Raw genomic sequence first — 22,462 nt, forward strand, 5'->3', positions numbered from 1 at the left:
AAGTTCGCAGTCCAGCTGTGTAGACTAAACATTCTGGTGTGTGTGTGTGTGTGTGTGTGTGTGTGTGTGTGTGTGTGTGTGTGTGTGTGTGTGTAATGGCAGTACATCAGCACTATCCTCAAAGCCCACTCTTGTCTTTTAACCCCAAGTAAAGACTGTGTTGAACTTGAAGCCCCCAAATAATTATGCCTCAGCTAGATGCACTGACATGCACGCACGCACACACACACATGCACACATTATAGCGTGCACAGACACAAAGTCAACGTCTCTGTCAGCGAATAGCCAGTTTGCCAGTACCCACAGAAGAAGAACACACAGCACACATTCAGTCATTATCTCTGACATGGATGTGGGCTAAACCAAAAACTGATTTTAAAGCTGATTTAGCTGATTTCACAGTGACCTAAATTTTTTAATTATTTAGCCATGGATTTTATCGTACAACATATTCTCCCAAAACATCTCGTCTTACACTGGGGTTTGAGGGAGAGAGAGAGAGAGAGAGAATTAGTGCTGACATTTTTCCATTCAGCGTTTTTCCATTACTCCTCTCTTCCCTGCTCTCTCTCTCTCTCTCTCTCTCTCTCTCTCTCTCTCTCTCTCTCTCTCCCTCTCTCTCCACCCCCCCCCCCCCCCCTCTCTCTCTCTCCATCCCCCTGTGTCTCTCTCCCTCTCTGTTCAGTGGGGTTGGCATCTGACTTCAGGTCTAAGGAATCTGATGTAACTGTAGAGGCGTTTTACAGTTTTACAGACGCTCGCTAATGGGGGTTGGGGGGATTAAGTACAGTGCTCTGCTCATGTGAAACCCCCCCGTGACAGACTATAGACTTCGGTTAAAACAGTGACAGTGTTGCACAGAGTGACAGATAAAGAGATCGTTGATTTTTCTATACAATATGTGTTAACTATACTGTCTGTCTGTCTCTTCCTTTCTGTTCTTGACTTTTACAGTGTGTACAGTGTACAACCCCCCCCCCCCCCTGTACGCTCTGTCTCTGTGTCAGCATCTCTCCGTCTCTCTCTGCTTTCGGAGCTGTTTGGACAGCTGTGGTTGTCTAGTGTAGAGGTTGTGACCCCAATGTCTTGTTTAATGCTCAGCCTCTCTCAGCGTAATTGATGGCCAGAGCAAACACTGTGGTCTGGACTGCGTGTGTGTGTGTGTGTGTCTGTGTGTGTGTGTGTGTGTGTGTGTGTGTGTGTGTGTGTCACACCAGTGGATAAATATCCTGGCGCTTTTTACCTGTCTCTGTGTACATTTCTTGTGAATGTGTATACGACGATGTGTGGCCACACATGAGTTGCTGCTGCACATTCTGCCCTGTGTGTGTGTGTGTGTGTGTGTGTGTTGGCATCTGACCGTCTTTGTGAGAGGGGGGGGGGGGGTTGTGTGTACACATTGACCACTTCTTAAACCTTAACCTTTGTTGACCCAGGGGTATGTACGCCCCCTCCTTTTCACACATTTCGCCAAATCTCTTTGTCAAAAACTGCCGATCTGCAAGCTCACAACACACCGAGTTGTAATGCATTGTGAGCTTTTAGATTGGCAATTGTTTTTTGCCAAAATGTTTGGTTGGGTTCTCATGTTTAAAACAAATAATCAAAGATGCTGCATACTGCATATGCCAAAATGCAAACAGCAGGGGGCTCACGGCTCACTTTAAGATGTTCTTTATTCACAGCGGCAGCAGAATACGAACGAAGTTTCGACCTTGCGGTATTTTTCAAGTTAAAACAGGAACCACCTGTAGACATTTCATGCAGTTATGATGACGACATGGTTATATGTATAGTAAAGCTGTGTGTGAAGTGCACAGTTTGACTGCCAACAGATGGGAGGCAGGTTGGTAGTATAACCGGAGGGCCGATGTTCAAGTCCCTGGTTTGCCTCTGCCGTAGTGCCCTTGAGCAAGGCCCTGAATCCTTAGCCAAGTTCCAACTAATATATAAGGGTTGTGTCATTCTGTTCTGGTTATAGCAGATCTACAAGCTCATAGCGCGCCACCGAGTGGGGCACTATGAGCTTCCTTCAGAGCTTGTAGATCTGCTATTTTTGAAATATCGAAGAACCACTGACATAGAAACATAGCTTTTTCAGAAAACTGTCAGGATCGAAGCAATACTACTTTTCCTTTTTAGGGATCACTACATCATCAAAACAATAATCATTTGTGGATTTGTTTTCATGGCTTGTTCCAGGAAATGGTCTGCCAAAATGTGTGCGGCTGTAGCTTAGAAGTGGGTAGAGCCAGGGTCCAGCTGGTTTCTTGGATAGAGTAGAAAGTCACTGGTATGCCCTCCTGGTCTGCCCTGTAAACAGTACGTCTCACTGGTATGCCCTCCTGGTCTGCCCTGTAAACAGTACGTCTCACTGGTATATGCCCTCCTGGTCTGCCCTGTAAACAGTACGTCTCACTGGTATGCCCTCCTGGTCTGCCCTGTAAACAGTACGTCTCACTGGTATGCCCTCCTGGTCTGCCCTGTAAACAGTACGTCTCACTGGTATGCCCTCCTGGTCTGCCCTGTAAACAGTACGTCTCACTGGTATGCCCTCCTGGTCTGCCCTGTAAACAGTATGTGTCACTGGTATGCCCTCCTGGTCTGCCCTGTAAACAGTACGTCTCACTGGTATGCCCTCCTGGTCTGCCCTGTAAACAGTACGTCTCACTGGTATGCCCTCCTGGTCTGCCCTGTAAACAGTACGTGTCGAAGAGTCCCTGAGCAAAACATATAAGCCCTAACGGCTCCTTTACCAAGCGGTCATCATGACCATTATTCTAAACTGAAACTGATCTCCTCCCCACGGGATTAATAAAGATCTACTTTCACCTTTATGTAATACAGGGTTCCTCCTACGGTCATGTTATTCCTGGAGATATTTTGAAATTAGACAAAACATTTCCCAGTCCTCTTGGAAAAGGATTGGAATTTATCAAGGTTCCTGGAGGGAAACATATTTTGCTATGCATTGATTTTGTTCATATTTTCCAAAACATGTGTAACATTACATTACACAAAATAATGAGATCTAGAAGCACCATCTGCCACAGCGTGATCCTATGCCCTAAGGTTAGGCGGTGTAGTTGACTTAAAATTTGTCACGAAATTATATTCTGTGCTTTATTTTTGCTACACTGCCTGTCTTTGGCATTACACAGTATTGCGCTAAATTATTGTTATATAGGTCTGGAAATTGGGTTAAATATTCTGGAAAGGGAAATTCATTGGTAAAAATGTGTGGAAACCCTCAACCCTATGAACAGGACAAAACAATGTGATATTGTTTCTTACAATGTCAGCACAGTACAAATGTATAACTAAAAGAATAACAGTAACAACAAGTTTGTAATGACTAATGAGTATAAATGAAGAAAGACACTCTGGGTTACTGGGTAACTTTACGTTAGAAAGACTGACCCAGAGAAACACTCTCTGGACTCACGGGTCACACATCAAACAAGATTTTGAACTCTGTTGGAACATGACGTAGACTAGAGCAGTGGTTCCCAAACCTTTTAGCTCTAGACCTAGAAAAATGAAATGAGATGTTTGCCCAGGACCCAAACTAGTGAAAACAGCAGATCTACAAGCGCGCTGCGTGCGTGTAGATGAGCAGTTTTCACTACTTCTTAAACATGTTTTCTAATTTATGGAATTTCTTATAGGTTTTTCTATTATTTCTTCATGAAATATTGGGCCGTTTTTTATAAAATGTTTTGAAATTACAACAGCTAAAAACTAAAATAGAAAACAAAAAATAAAGGGACCCATAAATACAGTATGTGTCTGCGACCCACAAATGAGTCCCGACCAAGTGTTTGGGAACCAGTTGACGAGGCTAGAGTAGAGTCTGTTTGGGAACCAGTTGACTAGGCTAGAGTAGAGTCCTCATCGCCATGGGAACCAGTTGACTAGGCTAGAGTAGAGTCCTCATCGCCATGGGAACCAGTTGACTAGGCTAGAGTAGAGTCCTCATCGCCATGGGAACCAGTTGACTAGGCTAGAGTAGAGTCCTCATCGCCATGGGAACCAGTTGACTAGGCTAGAGTAGAGTCCTCATCGCCATATTTGCTGATAAAACTATGTGTGCGCCAGTAGTTTTCTCTGGGTTAGTCCTTCTAATCTACAGTGATGTTAAGTTACCTAGAGTGTTTACTGATTTACCATCCATTGCTCAGAGCACCAGGATTCCCCAGAAGCTTTCTGAAGTGCGATTGTGTCTCATTTTCAATGAGAGGCCTGCACTTTTTTTGTATGCGTGGAGAAGTTGAGGGGCGACAACGCAAGCGTATTTACGTGGCCGCGGTCCCGTCAAATTGTCGCGAGCGTGCTCGTTTCGCACACACGCTTGCGAGGCGCGACTTACTATGTCCTAACCTTGTGACTATGTCCTAACCTATGTTTAGAGTACCAGTAGGGGCAAAAGTGGTGCTGTTGTGCCAGAAACAGAGAGAGATAGTGTTGCACTGTTGCCTGTTAATTACAGAGAGAGAGAGAGAGAGAGAGAGAGAGAGAGAGGCAGGGGAGAGGGGAGTTGCACCACTCAGTTCACACGGGTGTGATTTTCTTAACGTTTTCCCCTCATGAGCAGACCTGGAGCAGACCTGTCCTTGATCCAGACGACAACGTCTGTGTCACGCGCTGCCCATCTGAAAGGGCCTTAGATCAAGCTTTAATTTGAGTCTCTTCTCGTGTTGCACACGTGACTGTCTCACCTTGATGCAGTTTGCCACACCCACTTGGCACATCGAGCATGGCTAAACAAATTTGTGTTATTTGCAACTGCAAGTGCTGCTGTTTGCCCCGCATCTGATTTTAGTACCCACCCCCACAAGCCCGAATGTGTTTTTGATTCATGTGTTTCAATGAATAAATCACTGCACAAAAGCATTGTTGTACAATACATGGTATCCATTCCATTTACACATACTTAAGTTACATGTGGTCACATACAGTATGTATGTGACCACATGTTACAGGGAACAGGGAAAAAACTGAACTTTTTGCCATACCAGCCAAAATGGCTGGTAGATTTTAAAAACTACTAGCCAGGCAGATTTCTTTCACAGACCAAAAATGATAAATACGTGCAAAAGACGGCCCACACCACTTTTAACAAATAGTATCAGTTTAGACAGAATCACAAACATACAACCAAACCCACCAAAGCTATTTATTGTACAAAAAAATCTTAAAATTCAGAACGCTTTGTGCTTCTCAACTTTTATTTCCACAGCCATAGTGACTGGTTAGTCTCTAATTTACCATCCAAAGAGGTAATCACTGGCGGCTGGCAGCGGGTGTTCACTTTGTTCCCTTATAACAATATACCCAGTAAGCCCTGTTTTATACTCGGGGTCACACAATGGTGTCGTGCAGCGGAAATATCCCTTCTGCCAATCTCACGAGCCTGTAGAGAGAACGCTGAGCTCGATGATTGCTAATTTAATTCATGTGGTTAAAGCTTCCGTCGTACTTGATTTGACTGTGTGTGTGTGTGTGTGTGTGTGTGTGTTCCAGGTTACTCCCTGTGTCTGGGTAAATCCTATTTCTTCCGCTTCAACCACCCAGAGGAGGCCAGCAGAATGAAGAGCATGTTGCCACAGAAGAGTCCCGTGTCCCCGCTAGCCTACAGCACAGGTACGCCACTACGCGCACGCACGCACACACACGCACACACACACACACACACACACACACACACACGCACACACACACACACACACACACACACACACACACACACACACACATCCACACACGCCTATAGCCTATGATCATCTTTCTGACTGACCTTTGACCCGAACTTGATCCCGGGGGCTCTTTGCTTTGATCCTCCCCTCCTTTCTTCCTCCTCTGCTCTATCCTCTCATCATGCGTCGCCTCCTCGCTCTCTCTCTCTCTCTCTCTCTCTCTCTCTACTTCACTCTTCATCCCTCCATCCTCCTCCTCGTCTTCCTCCTTCCCTCGGCCCCTCCTAAGGCCCCGTCCTAAGGCCCCTCCTAAGCCTAATTCATGCTCCGTCAGCGAGACTGTCGGAGAGACGCTCACGTCGAGTCGCGGATGCAAAGTGTTGTCGTGGGAGTCGGCTTACCCTGCTCATTTCCATTCTACCGTTGTGTACCTTCCCCTGCTCACTTCCATTCTACCGTTGTGTACCTTCCCCTGCTCACTTCCATTCTACCGTTGTGTACCTTACCCTGCTCATTTCCATTCTACCGTTGTGTACCTTCCCCTGCTCACTTCCATTCTACCGTTGTGTACCTTCCCCTGCTCACTTCCATTCTACCGTTGTGTACCTTCCGCTGCTCACTTCCATTCTGCCGTTGTGTACCTTACCCTGCTCACTTCCATTCTACCGTTGTGTACCTTCCCCTGCTCACTTCCATTCTACCGTTGTGTACCTTACCCTGCTCACTTCCATTCTACCGTTGTGTACCTTCCCCTGCTCACTTCCATTCTGCCGTTGTGTACCTTACCCTGCTCACTTCCATTCTACCGTTGTGTACCTTCCCCTGCTCACTTCCATTCTACCGTTGTGTACCTTCCCCTGCTCACTTCCATTCTACCGTTGTGTACCTTCCCCTGCTCACTTCCATTCTACCGTTGCGGCGTGTTGTAGGCATGTGTGAAGTCGTGACGCGTTGGGTTCAAATGCCGACCAATAGGACAGAAGTGCCGTAAGTTCATCGCTGTAGTTTTCTTTCGGTAAGCCAACACTCCAAAGCAGCAAGTCACAAACAAACTACACACACCTGGAAAACCAGCACTCTGCCGGCCCTGCTCGCTCGCCGCTCCGCAAGACGTCATGGAAAAATGGACGCACGCGGCTGACGTTTTGGGTTGCGTTTCAGATGTGCTGTCTGAGGCGAATGTCTGAGTCCAGCCATGGTCGTCCATTGGTCCACTAGCCTGTTGTTTCTGACAACTACAGGTAGATGCGCACGGACCGGTGTGTGTGTGTGTGTGTGTGTGTGTGTGTGTGTGTGTGTGTGTGTGTGTGTGTGCAGGTGAGGGACGGGTTCATCTAAAGCAGAGAGTTTACAGTTGGCCTACTTCAAACGTGTGTACTTGCGCACACACACACACGCACACACGCACACGCACACTCACCTTCGTTGACACGACCCTATCAATCACCACGGAGATGGCAGAATCCAGCTGGCATCACCATAACGATGGAGGATCAGCGCATGCTAATACATTCCATGCACTTTAAGTTTACGCGCGCACGCGCACACACACACACACACACACACACACACACACACACACACACACACACACACACACATGCGTGCCATATATCAGTAGGCTCCTTCTTTCTTAAGCTCATAGACAGCAGGAATGCGCTACTCTCTCCCTCTGACAGTTTTAGAGAGGGTTTCTCCTCGCCTTCATTCCCGTGCAGCACACACAGAGGATTGATACCATACAGTGAGAATAGCTGAACGGTAAGAGAGAGAGAGAATAGTCTTGATGCAGGCCAGCTCCGAAGCATAAATCTGGCCATTTATGGAGGTAAACACACTGTGTGTGTGTGTGTGTGTGTCTGTGTGCGCGCGTGCATGTGTGCGTACACGTGTCTTTTGATCTTGTGATCAAAAATGCTTTCTGCCCCATTTTGTTCGTCCATTTAAGGTTTGGCATCCTACCTCACACATTCAGACTTAGCTCTCTCTCTCTCTCTTTCTCTCTCTCACACACACACACACACACACACACACGCACACACACACGCACAGACACACAGACTTGCAACTACAGCAGCTTCTGTTACAGCTGTCCGGACAATTCAATTAAATTCAATTCATATGCACACAAACACACATGAACACATGTACTCTCATACTCCTGCGTTGGTTGTTCTGTTCTGTACACGTATGCACAGCCTTGGTATGTGTACCTTTACAGCTTTGTGTAGTGTGTGTGTGTGTGTGTGTAGTACTTAAACACTGGGTGGTCTGGGCTATAACGTCATAATGGTTCCTTTATTTTCCACATAAATCCACAAGTGAAAAACGTGTCCAAAAAAACGTCACCCAAATATTGCCTTCACCTTGCCATGTGTTTTTACGCCTGTGATAATGGAGACGGTATTCAGGGCGGACTCCTTGAAACTCTACACAACGGGGTGAGGCCTGAGCCCATAAATCTATTTAGTTGTGCGTGCTACTGAAACCAGCACGGTGCCGCTAGCTCCCCGTACCCCGGCGCTACCTGCCTGGATGGTTAACGAGCTAATCCAACCAAAACAACACGTAACAATTTCAACCAGTGTTTCGTTTTTTTTTGCAACAAAGTGCTTCCAGGAAGTGGGGAGTGGGGGGGGGAGTTACTCGTTATTAGAGGAGTGGAAAACCACAATTGTAGCCCTCGCTGTTTCACCGGATTTAGATCCAGGGTTTTTGGGTGGGGCCGGGGGGCCTCTTGTGGGAATTCCAAAATATTCTGTGGTTTCTTTTTTCCATTTCTCAAAATTCCACACTGGGGAAGTGGACTCGAAACTACTGCATGTGTGTTTGTTTTGGACCGTACAGTTACCGTGAGAGAGTGTGTGTGTGTGTGTGTGTGTGTGTGTGTGCGTGCGCGCGCGCGTGTGTGTGTGTGTTGGCTGCTGTCCTGTGCACTTGGCATCCAGTTAAGGATTGTTTTGGTTGGGTTTTCTCTGCCAAGGCTCTGGTCTATGACTAACCTGGTCTTCAGGTACAGCTCAAAACAAGACCCACATTTTCATCTCTGCTCCCCCCTCTCTCTCTCTCTCTCTCTCTCTCTCTCTCTCTCTCTCTCTCTCTCTCTCTCTCTCTCTCTCTCTCTTCTCTCTTCTCTCTTCTCTCTCTCTCTCTCTCTCTCTCTCTCTCTCTCTCTCTCTTAGCCTCCTACCGTTCCATCACTCCTCTCTCAGACGTTTAAAGGTTTCCCACTAAACTAAAACACAGAATGGACAGATGACGTAAATACTCATCAACGTGTTTGTTTTCATTGTTTATTCTGTCTTGTCCTCTCTCTCTCTTACTGCCTTCATCTCCGCCCAGCACTGACCTGAACCTTTTCGTAATTGTAACCCTAACTCTAAAAATATTGTCTTCAACCACAGAAATGAACTCTGTCTCTCTTCCCCTCTCTGCAGACTACCTGAAGTTCAGCAGTGACTACAGCCATTCGGTGGTGGGCGGGGCCAGCAGCGCCAGGGGCATGCGTTCGGCGTCGGAGCTCCGCGACCTGATGGACACCCTGCAGCGCAAGAAGGTGGCCCTGGAGAACAGCCTGAGAGCCAACGGAGACGCTAACCCGTCCTACTTCAGCATGACGCAGGTGAGCGGGCTGGCCCTTCCTACCTCAGCGTAGCCTCGGTGTAACCAAGTGGTCCTCCGTTACTTATATTTTGCCAGTGTAAATCTTTTCCCAGATTCAGTTTTGAATTTAAAAATAAAGCTTTTATTCACGGCCGATAACTAAAGTTAGTCGCTGATCACGGTTACAAAATATATGTTTCGGGTGAATTAACCAATTTCTTTTTATTTGAGGTTTCTGGAAGGGATGGTTTGTGTTGCAGAGTTTACTCATTACACTGTTCCATGCAGTGATAACCTGGGTGTATCCATTAACCTGGTTTACATCACAAGGACTAGAAGAGATTTAATCATTAGCCTACATTCTATTACAGGGTCAAGCAAGTCTTGTCAGGGTTTACACATTTATTAAGCTCTTTTAGTTCTTTTACTGCCATCCCTTTGTGATCATTTCAATATTCAGTAAATAGTGTGATGGAATATTTAAATACTTGGTTGGTGACTTTCTCTTTCTCATTCCCTCAGTCTCCTCCCACCACGCCTGTCACAACGTCGTCCTTGTCGTCAGCCTATCAGGAGCAGGCCAGGCGTTTCTACGGCTCCGAGCGGCCGCCCTTGTCCTTGAAGTCCTCGGCCCCGCCCTCTCCGTCCCGGCGCTCTGAGTCGTCCATGTCGTCCCGCCCCTCCGCGGGCCGCAGCCAACCGCAGGACGGCTTCCTGCTCGGCCTGGGCGACAGCCGCCGCCTGCACAACCAGAGCTCCTCCCCTCTGCTGTCCATGTGGAACGGCGGCGGCTCCTCCAACTCGGTGGGCGGCGACGGCACCCTCCTGTCCCCTCCGCCGCTGTCCTGCTCGTCGCCGCGCTCCCCGTCGTCGGGGGGCGCGGCCAGCGTGCCGTCCAGCCCCCGTCTGGGGCGTCGCAGCTACGGCAACCAGGAAACCAGCTCGTCCTCCTGCGGCGGCGGCGGGCGCACCAGGAAGTACTCGGCGGGTTCCCTGAGCGGAATGATGCCCACGGGCAGCCACAGCCGCTCGCTGCCCCGCCTCTGCCCCTCCCCCTCCTCGGCCCGGGACTACAACGGGGCCTTGATGATGACGCTGCCCCCCCGCCGCTCCGACACGGCCGGAGCGTACAAGCTCAGCAGGGACCACTACAACAACAACAACAGCAGCAGCCAGAGCGCCAACCTCAACTACCACTCCGGCAACGCTGCAGGGCACGGCATGACGCAGGGCGAAGGCGTGGTGTCCATCTCCCTCTCCTGCCCCAAGACCCTCTCCTCCACCTCGGCCCCCACCTCGGCACCCGTCCCCTCCTCCACCTCCACCCCGCCCGACGTCACCATCCCGGCCAAGACGGGGGGCTCCTCGTCCCCCCGCGTGGCCAAGAAGCTCAGCCTCACCTCCACCAGCTCCGTGGGGTCCCTGAGCTCCTCCGAGGCTGCCGAGAGGCCGCCCAGCCGCGGGCTCTCCTCGGGGACGGACCTCTCCGCCGCGGGGGAGAGGGAGGGCCGCTCCTCCGGCCCCGAGTTCGGCGGAAGCGGACACGGAGAGCGGAGGTCATCGTTCGGGAAGGCCGGGCTGGAGCCTGGCCCGGGGATGGGGATGGGCCTGGGGGAGCGGAGGCAGTCTTTCGGGAAGGCGGGGGTGGCCCCGCCCGGGGGATTCATGAGGGAGAGGAGAGGGAGCATCAGCTCCCTGAGCGGCAAGGAGGAGCTCACCGACTACCACCACCGACAGAGAGACGAGAGGCTCCGAGAGCAAGAGGTGGAGAGACTGGTAAGTTGTGTGTGTGTGTGTGTGTGTGTGGACGTTTACATGTTTTATCTTTTTGATGGGCACTGATTCTCGTCTTACACAAACTTCTACTTCATAGTGTCTACTGTCTGAGCAAATAAGCCTAGTGTCTATTTTACGTCATGATGATATACGATGATAAGAGCGCCCCTCACTTCTTTAATTCTACATCGAAATGGTTAAGGTCTCCTAGAATGGGTCCATTTGGGATTGACCTCTGCAGCAGCAGTTCAAGGCGTACAGCCTGGCACACGGCTGCACTAACAGAGTTCAGGAATGCCTTCGTTCAAGCTAACCTCCTCCATGTCCTCCCACTCATCTTCTGAGGGGAGAGTCTAACACACACACACACACACACACACACACACACACACTGCGCACGCCACACAAAAATCTGAAGGTTCACCACTGGGTAGATGCCTTTGGCAGCTAGCCCATACTAACAGAGTTATTCTTATCCTTACGTGTCGGTGTGTGTGTGTGTGTGTGTTGGAGGCATCTGGAGGTCCGCCCAGCGTGGTTGAGACCACTGCACGGCCACAGGAACCATCAGTCAGATGTGGCTCTAGAGAACCGCGTAGATTAGAGACGGGAACCGTAGCGGAGCAGGTGGATAAACACCGCATGCCTCAGCGTACACATGCACAACACATACCCGTGCTTTGCTCTCACACGCTGTCCTTCTGCAGATGTGAGAGAGGGAGAGAGACCCTACTTCATCATACAAAAATGAATGGTGAAAATTGCAGATCTCACAAATTGCAAGCTCACAATGTGTCGCGGTGCGTTTTGAGCTTGTAGATCTGCTTGTAGACCTTGTTTCACTATTTTAAAATAATGTAAACAAAGGAAATAAATGCTAAATGGTGCATTTATATAGCGCCTTTATCCAAGGCACTTTTACAGAGAGAGTGCATTACATTCACCCATTCACACATGCATTCATTCACACACCGATGCTGGAGGAAACCATGCAAGTCCTGCACATCGGGAGCAGTTCAGAGTCTTGCTCAAGGACACTTTGACACTAAACTCTGTGGGAGCCCGGGTTCGAACTGGGACCCGTAATCCGGTCACTCTGCGTGCGACAATGTCTTTTTACTTTGTGTGTGTGTGTGTGTGTGTGTGTGTGTGTGCGCGCGTGCGTGCGTGCTGATTCCATCTGGAGACCTCCATTGCATGTCCCTCCCTCTCTGTCCTCACAGTAGTGTCTCTTCACTATCCTGAAGCATAAACTACCTAAAACAAAGAATAATGCTCGGATGTGAGATGTTTTCATAGCAACAATATGTACTGATCTCTGTGAGACTGAGACACATTCACATCAATATGTACTGATCTCTATGTGAGACACATTCACATCACTGGACTAAAATTCAGACCTGAGACTTGACAGCTTTGTGTGGTCCTGCCCTCTAGTGTTAGGCGTGGTACATTACATTGCAGTAGCTCTGTGTGAAATGTTGGTCATTTGTAGAGCGATTTGACACATATACAGTTGTGTCTGAAAGTCATCGCTCACAGTGTGCAGCATGTTGTGCTTGTATATCATTTTTTTGCGAGTAGATTGGCTATTTTCACAGTATTTGCCTATTTCTTGTGTAATATTTGACAATTTAGCCAATTCGGTATTCAAAAAAGGTCTCAAAATTCATCAAATTGTCACTTTAGAAAATGTGCAGACACCATCTATACACGTGTACTGTATATGTTGGTTTTTGTACCGCTGAGTGAGAAAACAACGTTGCACATTGAAGCTAATCTTTGAGAACAAGTTGAGAAGCATTGCTTTTAGGAGGGAGCATAGGGAGAAGGGAAGGAAGGAAGGACGGAAGAGAGAGTGTGAGAGGATGAATGCTTTAATCTCCTTGCTCCTATATCAGTCCACTGTGTACCGCATGGGGCCCAAAAGCACCAGCTCATGTTACCCCATGAGTCTCATTCCATCTCTTCGTCCTCGCCATCTGTTTTTTCCCATCATCTTTCCGTTTATCATGCCCTGTTCTTTTTGTTGTTAAAGCCAGAAAATGCATTTTCTCTCAACCCCCTCCCCTCTCTCTCTCTCTCTCTCATCCCTCTCTCTGTTTCTCTCCCTTACCCCTCACTCTATCTCTCTCTCTCTCTCGCTCTCTCCCCACCACCCCTCGCTACTTAACAGCTGATTACTATAAGGGCTCCACAGAGGCTTGTGCCTATTAAAATAGAACAAGGTGTCAAAACTGACTTCAAAGGGGTCTCCTTTTTTATGCTTCTCTTTTATGGAAGGTGTGCATGCGATGCGTGAGAGAGAGAGAGAGAGAGAGAGGGTGGGGAGGGGGGGGAAGCGCATATGTAAAATTAGAGTATCATTATTTTTTGGACAACACGCACATCGGTTTTCTTTCATGCACATTTTCAATCAGTAATCCCTTTAGCTGTCTCTCTTTGCCTAATTCCATCTTTCCACCCTAACCACACCCCTCCTCCCATCGTTGTGCCCCCCACCCAGCCCCCCCCTCTTTCTCTGTCGGATATTATTTACACACACAGTGCTTTTCATCCCATCCCCAGGGGGGTTCACAGCCCAACTTAATCTACTGGGGGTATTTTGGCATGTACAGTTACTACAGTAGCCCGTACCCTCTTTATAGTCTGACTTGGGGGAGGCAGAATCATGGAAGGAACTGACAACTATCGAGGTTTTCCGCAGAAGAACATATAGGCTAGATTTACAGGTTAAAAGGAACTGGATTGTATTCAGAATGTAGATGGACTATTTATGAAGGCTGTTAACAGAGTCTCAGACTAAACGAGGACTAAGCTGAGGAATTGATTGTGGCCGCTATGCTTCCACAGGTAACCTGACTCGGTTAGGCTCAGTTGTGATTCTAATGTTTTCTTTAACTTGGGCATGTTTTATATATTGTTTTACCTAATCATTCTATCTAAATAAAGGACCGTCCATAATTGCATGAAATAGCCCTCATTTCAGTCATGCAATCCCTTGGTTCTCAACCCTTTTCTGAATCGGGGGTCCACTTTAAAGTCTCAGAAGCGTTCTCGGGCCACCCATACGCTGCAGTCGATATAATGTCACGAAATATATATCGCATCGTTATAGTCCATAACTTGATAACTCATACTTTATGACGACTTTATTCACCGTGAAAAAACGACTACATTCCGAATAAAATTGCGTCGATTGGATTTGTAGTACCTCGTAATATTTGTGTTCAGCGTGAATATACTCGCGACACAGTCAAATTGTCAAATTGTGCAACTGGAAAGTATCTAATCATGGGCTCTACTGTCTGCATGTGTGCGTGCAGTTTGAAATGTACTAGGTATTTGTATGCTATGTCCTCTATGTCAGTCCTGTTTGTATTGTTAGATGTTTGATGTCTGGGGACTGCAGATGGAAATGAGCAAGTTTTGCTAAATCTGGTATATTTACACTGCATTTTTTAATGTAATTCATCAATATACATACACTGTCCCGACCAAATAAACGAATAAAGTAAGTAAAACGTCTTGTTCTCCATAGGAGCGGCAGCGCCTGGAGACAATCTTGTCTCTGTGCTCGGAGCTGGGCCGGGCCGACCGGGACGGAGGCGACGCCGACTCCAACCCCGGCTCGGCCGTGGCCGACCTCCAGAAGATCAACCGCGAGCTGGAGAAGCTGCAGCTCGACGACGACGACCACGACGACGGCGAAGACGCCGATGACGGCGACGATGCGTCGGAGTCCGTCTTCTCCGACACGTCCTCCGTGGCCAACGCGGCGCTCAACGGCACCTCCTCCTTCGCCAACGGCCACCTCTCCGGCTCGGAGAACGGTTTCTACGACGACGAGCCGGCGCAGACGACGACGCAGCGGCGGCGGCGCAGCAGCGGTCAACGCCATCGTGGCGGCGACCACAGCAGGGCAGAGTCGCCGGTGGTCAGTCTGCGGAGCTCCGCCCCCTCGCCCACCCCCTCGCGCATGCAGAGGACCAATGAGGTTAGAGAAGTAGTGGTGGTTCTCAAAGTGGGACACTCTGGGGTTTCTTTAGCAGGGTCTAAATGGACTCTTACAAATCTGTAACTCTTGACGGTATTGACCCATTAGGGTCCATTTGGTTCCATTTGTTTACTGTCAGAGTTAAGGGGAGACCTTGAGACATGTTTTAAGTTTGAGAAACAATGAAGTCGGGTTCTGGACAACTGGATATCGGAGTGCTATCCTATTGCACTCCGATATCCTGTTCATATCGGAGTGCTATCCTATTGCACTCCGATATCCTGTTCATATCGGAGTGCTATCCTATTGCACTCCGATATCCTGTTCATATCGGAGTGCTATCCTATTGCACTCCGATATCCTGTTCATATCGGAGTGCTATCCTATTGCACTCCGATATCCTGTTCATATCGGAGTGCTATCCTATTGCACTCCGATATCCTGTTCATATCGGAGTGCTATCCTATTGCACTCCGATATCCTGTTCATGCACTTACAGCGTCTCTTGTAATCTCTACTAAATTTAGTTCATTTTAACACTCCAAGAATGAACGAGGGACGAGAACCTGGATTCACAATGTCATGACATCTCTAGAAGGTTTATTCAATAACGTTAATAACCAAATGGAATGGATGTACTTGAATTCGCCTCATAGTCCGGCAGCCAACAGGCATCATTTGTTTAAAGTATATTTGGTATATACTGTAGTCTTTTTTTATTGCCATAAAATATTGTCCACATACTGTACATACATTCATGAATCCACTTGCTGACCGGCTGTCAGCACTGCTGACTCGGCAGTGAGCAATTTATTTTATAGGGGATATATCATATCGTATATAAGGCAAGATGTTTTAAATGTCATTATACTTTATGTTGCATGTGCCATGTAAAACTAGAGGGTTCTCATGATTCTGAATCCACTTTATTAGTTTTGCACGAAAAACATTCCTTGGGCTAAAAACAGCCATAGCCACTTGCCCAGATGTGCCCAAAATGTGCTGACCTCATCACATTAGTGACGACGGCTTTGGACGTTTTTAGGAGTGCTTGGAATGGATCCAGAATCATGAAAAACCCCTAGTTTTACATGTCACATGGTACTTAAAGCATGATGAAACTTTTTGACATTATTGCCTTGAGACCCTGGGGGGGACTCCAGTTAACTAAGTTTATAGGGCATGCGTCTTCAACAGGGGGTCCGGGACCCCAAGTGAGTCCTCCAGAGTTACTAGTACGTTCCTATCTTTCTTACATGAACCACTTGAACCTCAGCATCCCTATTCTGCGGGGAACATTTGCAGATAAAAGTAAAATCTGCAACAAAATGTTAAGACTACCGGTATATGTAGTGGGGGGGGGGGGGGGGGGTCCTTGGCCTGGAAATCATTGGAAGACACCGACACCTGGTGTAGGGTGTAATCAGGCTTAATGTGTGAAGAATCATACTCTTAGTTTTCTCTCTGGGAGAGATGAGAGTGACAGAGATCACTCCTTGCAGGACTTGTACACACACGTTTTGCCCAAGTACAGGTGCACACACACAGATATTTACAGTCCACTTATTAGATTAGAAGGGGGCTGAAAGTGACCCTTGGCAGCTGGCGTATGCGCATTTTGGCGCGTAGGAGGATTTTGCTTTTGGCTCATGTGATCAGCTGCCCTCGGTCGGTTGGAATGTTTGAGTTATTGCAAATCATCCTGTGCATACAGCACAACTTCACTCTTTATTAAATAACCTTGTTAGCATATTATCCATTATATATTATTATTAAGTTGGATAACGGTACATGTAGTACAGACAAAAGTAATTTTTAAATATGTCTGTAAAATGTATCGGTGAAAAAGAAAAACGTCAGAGGAGGGGCGGTGTTGAGGTGCTCTTTGGGGTTTTTTGTGCTTCTTATTTCTTTATCCAGTTTAGTAAATTCGATTGCAAGTAAACTCATATCGACGTAGTTTAACTTTTTATGTTTTCCCCCCCGTAAATTAATACCATACAATACCATACCACACAAAAGTAGTGAAAATAGATGTGAAAGCTGGCAAAGTGTCGCAACGTAAAGCGTTTGTAGATTTCTTCACAATTTATTTTTGTCTTCTAATGATAATTTAAAAAAAGGAACTTTTTTGGACATACAAAGTTTCAGTCCGAAAGCAACAATGTGTAGCTTGGATTCTGATATATGACTGGTCCATTTCAGTCTTCCAAATACCCAACTTTGGCCCCTCATAAAAGCACTATTTTCAATAGGCCGGCGGTAAGAGAACTGGATATTGAATAGGGGGTGGGGGTGGGTGGGGGCACACTGGTCCAAAAAATATCCAAAAAAGGACCCACAATGGTGTCAAACAGTCTGTAGTTGCTAAGGAGACGTGAAAACCCTTGTAAACATCCAGTCAGCTGTTTGTAGGAAGCGGTAGAGGCTCAAAGCAAACTGAAAAAATAAAACAACAACCTGAGCTTGTTTCCAAGGGCAATAGTTGCAAACCGGATGTTCACAAAGGTTGGGATATTCAATGCAGCCTGTGGTACAGTCAGTGGTACTGTACTGCTGACAGCATGAAACCATGTACACACCACCAGGGCTTCCCAAACGGTGTGCTGCCAAGAGGATTACGTGACGACACATCATGTCATCGGGTTTTGACAAAGTTCTCCTCAACAACAATAAAGTTAATTCTAACCTGTCCTGTTGTCTTCATGACGTCGTCAGCAGGCGGTGGACGACGCTGCTCGCCGGCGTGCGCAGGACGTGAGGCGCGTGGAGGAGGAGAGGCTGCAGGTGATAAACAACATGGAGGAACTGGAACAGAAGATCAAAGAGCTGGACAACCAGATGGACGAATCTGTCCGAGAGGTAACGAACGGCTCTGCGTCAAACCAGTTTGTTACGCCTAGGAGAACATCCTGTAACTAGCTGTTATGAATTATTAGAAATGAACTGAAATTAAAATAGCATCTATCTACAATCTCCCAACGCGTTGCATTATAAATGCTTAAGACAACGCCTCCAGGCCAGAGGGCGGGGCCAGTGCCCGCAAAAATCTGCGAAATAAGCATAGAAGACGGGTCACTTCCGCCCCCACGCCGGAAGTGATGTTTGTTTATTAGCAGAGTTCAACCTAGCGATATTTTGGCCTCATATTTAAAGACCTCCATGTAAGTTACATACATTTAAAAATAGAAAGTTTGCATGTCGGCAGGTCACCAATTTCATCGGAACACCACCATGCTTGAGTGAGTGAGCACAAAAAAAGGGACAGGACGGACGATGGCCCCCAGAGCAGCGATGATGATCAGCGCGAGTTGGATTAAAGTTTTAATAGGCTATAAACATGGCATTTTATGCCATTCTGAGCATAAATTAAATCATTTTTAAACAAATCTTCTCGTGGACGGCCCAGATGACCTTAATAACTTTCCACAGGCGATCTCGAGGAAAGTACGGAATGAGTTAATCAGATTTAGTTGATTTTAGGGATGACCCGATCACGTTATTTTGCTCCCTATCCGATTCCGACTCCACTTATGCCATATCACAATAATACAATATCCAAAAGTACAGACAATATCCAGTCTAATATCATGATATGGATGTAATATTGATACTAGAGATGCCCCGCTCAGGTTTTTTTTTACTCCCGGTCAGATTCCGATCATTTGAAATCGGATAGGGACAACCATAGTTGATTTAGTAGACTATGGAAAAAGATCTATTCGAATTTCTTGATGTTGATTCGTTGATATACAAGTAGGAATGTATATAAAACTCTTCTCGACTATTCGATTAACCTACACGAGCAAGATTAAGCAAGGTTATTGTTTCTGTTTTGTTATATTTTCTGTTAATTGCCCAGTCCTTGTACATCTTGCTCTTACATCGCACCAAAAGTGCAAATGGAGGATTGCCGACGGATTGATTCACTGGGATCACAGATTGATCGACTGATTGATCGATGGATTGATCTTCTGTCTGCCTGCGTGTTGAAGGTGGAGGTGGAGAGAGCTCTGGTGGACGCAGAGCAGGAGTCGGAGCTCTCTGCTCTGCAGCAGGAGAGAGAAGCTCTGGAGGGTCTCCACGGCAAGCTGGACGACCTGGAGACCAAATCCCAGCAGGAGAAAGACAAGGTAATGAAACAGGACACAGAAAACAATGGCATGTACTGTAGCGTCTACAATACTATTGTCTACAGTGTAGACAATAGTTTTTAGACCTTTCTGTTCCCCCAGAATACAGATGCTGGGCTTTCAATTCAAATGAGTTTTCAGTGGTTTTAACCCATTTTGACCTGAGATCAGATTCTAAAAAGCCAGTGTCAGTCGTTCTTCGATTTTTCAAAAATAGCTACAAGCTCGTAGCGCGCCACTCGGTGGCACGCTATGAGCTTGTAGATCTGCTATTTTTCAATAGCTAAAGCATAACATAATGCTAACACCAAAATGGATTAACATTGTAAGGTTTTATGTAGACGTTGAATGAGCCACTCCTCCACAAAACGGATGAACCCCAAGCAAAACAACGGTAAGAGCTGATATTTGACAAACTGCTGAGACAATAGACACCTAAGATGCTCCATAAAGGCGTCTCCATAAAGGTGTCTCAGAGGATGGCTGTGGACAGTTCAGAAACCTGCCTACCTATGCTGACATCATCGGTACTGTATGTGGGTCTATACCAAATGGAAAACATACAGTACGTAGAGACACACTGACATACATTTAGCACGACATGTGACTGAACTGGTAGGTGTTAATCCTTCTCCTGGTCCAAATATACAGCTGTTAATACTGCCACCGTATAGCAGCCACCACATGACACACACTGCCCCTTACAAGGAGAACCGTGTGTGTGTGTGTGTGTGTGTGTGTGTGTGTGTGTGTGTGTGTGTGTGTGTGTGTGTGTGGCACTGTGTGTGTGGCTCTTTCTCCTCCTCTGTGTCGAGTCCTGGCCAGCTCCTAATATTTCCGTGAAGCCCACAGCTGGTAAATCCATGCTAAAAAGCCACAGCAACCGCTATTTACAGACAGGAAGAGCGTTAGGAAGAGGTACTAGATAGGGTTGCTTCCACAGACTAGGTGAAGTTGTGAGAGGCTGTGTGTGTGTGTGTGTGTGTGTGTGTGTGTGTGTGTGTGTGTGTGTGTGTGTGTGTGTGTGTGTGTGTGTGTGTGTGTGTGTGTGTGTGTGTGTGTGTGTGTGTGTGTGTGTGTGTGTGTGTGTGTGTGTGTGTGTGTGTGTGTGTGTGTGTGTGTGTGTGTGTGTGTGTGTGTGTGTGTGTGTGTGTGTGGAATCTGGTCGTGTGAGTTTGTGTGTATGTATGTGTGGTTGTGGTATGTGCAGTGAGAACCATTTTCATATGCATCTCAACCCATTCTCAAGTTCTCAACGTGGGGTTCCAAAGGGGCCTGTAACTTAAATGTTTGGGGACCCCCAGTCTCTACACTGTAACATGCTCAGTGTTTATTTAACTTAAATGTTTCGGGACCCCCAGTCTCTACACTGTAACATGCTCAGTGTTTATTTAACTCTGGACCCCCAGTCTCTACACTGTAACATGCTCAGTGTTTATTTAACCCCCAGTCTCTACACTGTAACATGCTCAGTGTTTATTTAACAGTCTCTACACTGTAACATGCTCAGTGTTTATTTAACAGTCTCTACACTGTAACATGCTCAGTGTTTAAATGTTTGGGGACCCCCAGTCTCTACACTGTAACATGCTCAGTGTTTATTTACAGTCTCTACACTGTAACATGCTCAGTGTTTATTTACAGTCTCTACACTGTAACATGCTCAGTGTTTATTTACAGTATCTACACTGTAACATGCTCAGTGTTTATTTACAGTCTCTACACTGTAACATGCTCAGTGTTTATTTACAGTCTCTACACTGTAACATGCTCAGTGTTTATTTAACTCTGAGTCTCATTTAACCAATTCCGACCCCTGGTGGTCCCCGGACCCGACGTTGAGAACCCAGTGCATTAGAACCATTCATCATCTCCCTTCCTCCATCTCTCCCCTTCACCCCCTGTTCCCATTTCCTTCTACATATCTTCCCTTTTCTTCCCTTCCTCCCTCCCTCCATCATTCCCTCCTTCCATCACCCCCCCCCCCCTCTCTCTCTCTCTTTCCCCCTCCTCCCTGTCTCCCTCCTCTGCTTCTAGGAGGAGAGCAGTCCCGGCAGTCAATCTAATCTTGCAGTCCCAGTTGTCGTAGTAACTAACTGTGCCTCCCAGTCATACTAACTCAACCATCCTCTCTCTCTCTCTGCCGTGTGTGTGTGTACGTGTGTGTGTGTACACTGTATGTGTGTATGTATACTGTATGTGGTTGGTGTGTGTGTGTGTGTGTGTGTGTGTGTGTGTGTGTGTGTGTGTGTGTGTGCATACTGTATGTGGTCGTGTGTGTGTGGCAGGCCAGTGAGCTGTTGCTTGCAGAGCAGGGCAGAATAGAGGGGTTTGCTCAGAGTGTGTGTGAACAGCGCACCCTGCTGGACAGCTGCCCTGAGGCCACCAAGGAACCCCTTCGGGAACAGCTAGCCAGGGTCAGTAGCACACACACACACACACACACACACACACACACACAGGCGTGAATGCAAATGCACTCATGCTGCACTTGCACATACCGTAATAAACACGTGTATTGCAAGGCTTAACAGCTTAACAGCATGCCACGCTGCAAATATTAGCCTATAGCTGAAATAACGGTGTACACGTGGACTTTCTCGCGGCTGTGGTGATGATTCAACGGCGGGTCGCCACACGCAGTCCAAAAAGCAAATGGGCGGTGGACGGACGCAGTGAGAGCTGAAAGCTGGGGCGCTGGGGGGGCGTGTTCTCTCCTCCGCGTCATCAGTGCCCATACACCCTGGGTGGGTTTGGCGAAAGGGCCTTTCTGTGTGGAGTTTGCATGTTCTCCCCGTGTCCCCCCTCACAAGAAACATGCAGTAAGCCTGGTCTCTAAACTACGGTACCTCCCGTGTGTGTGTGTGTGTGTGTGTGTGTGTGTGTGTGTGTGTGTGTGTGTGTGTGTGTGTGTGTGTGTGTGTGTGTGTGTGTGTGTGTGTGTGTGTGTGTGTGTGTGTGTGCGTGCGTGTGCGTGTGCATGTGCGTGTGTGCGTCAGGACTGCGAGGTGCTGGAGGCAGAGACCAAGAAGTTTGAGGACCTGGAGTTCCAGCAACTGGAGAGGGAGAGCCGCCAGGATGAGGAGAAGGAGATTCGCACTCAGCAGATCCTCCGAGACATCGCCGACCTCCAACGCAGTACTGTCACACGCAAGGTACCACACGCCAGGCTTATTACATTAAGAGTTCACTCAAACTAACCAGAAAACTAGAACTGGAAGAAAAAGAATAACCCCAAGACATTTTAGGAAAACTAA

The 22,462-nt window shown here is 47.4% G+C and overlaps 1 protein-coding gene across 7 annotated transcripts in view; it reads left to right on the top strand.

Annotated features, from left to right (window-relative positions):
• The window catches only part of phldb2b (pleckstrin homology-like domain, family B, member 2b), an 83,344-nt gene that overhangs the window by 33,207 nt on the left and 27,675 nt on the right, over positions 1 to 22,462 (top strand). For 4 of the 7 annotated variants that reach the window (XM_080793497.1, XM_080793495.1, XM_080793499.1 and 1 more), the window contains 8 exons: positions 5,524 to 5,643; positions 9,134 to 9,318; positions 9,822 to 11,075; positions 14,617 to 15,072; positions 17,791 to 17,934; positions 19,068 to 19,205; positions 21,494 to 21,622; positions 22,205 to 22,360. In XM_080793497.1, the coding sequence (XP_080649623.1) occupies positions 5,524 to 5,643; positions 9,134 to 9,318; positions 9,822 to 11,075; positions 14,617 to 15,072; positions 17,791 to 17,934; positions 19,068 to 19,205; positions 21,494 to 21,622; positions 22,205 to 22,360 (2,582 nt within the window). The remainder of the gene's footprint in view (positions 1 to 5,523; positions 5,644 to 9,133; positions 9,319 to 9,821; positions 11,076 to 14,616; positions 15,073 to 17,790; positions 17,935 to 19,067; positions 19,206 to 21,493; positions 21,623 to 22,204; positions 22,361 to 22,462) is intronic. The other 3 variants (XM_080793496.1, XM_080793500.1, XM_080793498.1) reach the window with 2 other exon arrangements.

Source organism: Protomyctophum bolini (assembly GCF_963924005.1).
Source record: "Protomyctophum bolini genome assembly, chromosome: 21".
Taxonomy (NCBI): Eukaryota; Metazoa; Chordata; class Actinopteri; order Myctophiformes; family Myctophidae; genus Protomyctophum; species Protomyctophum bolini.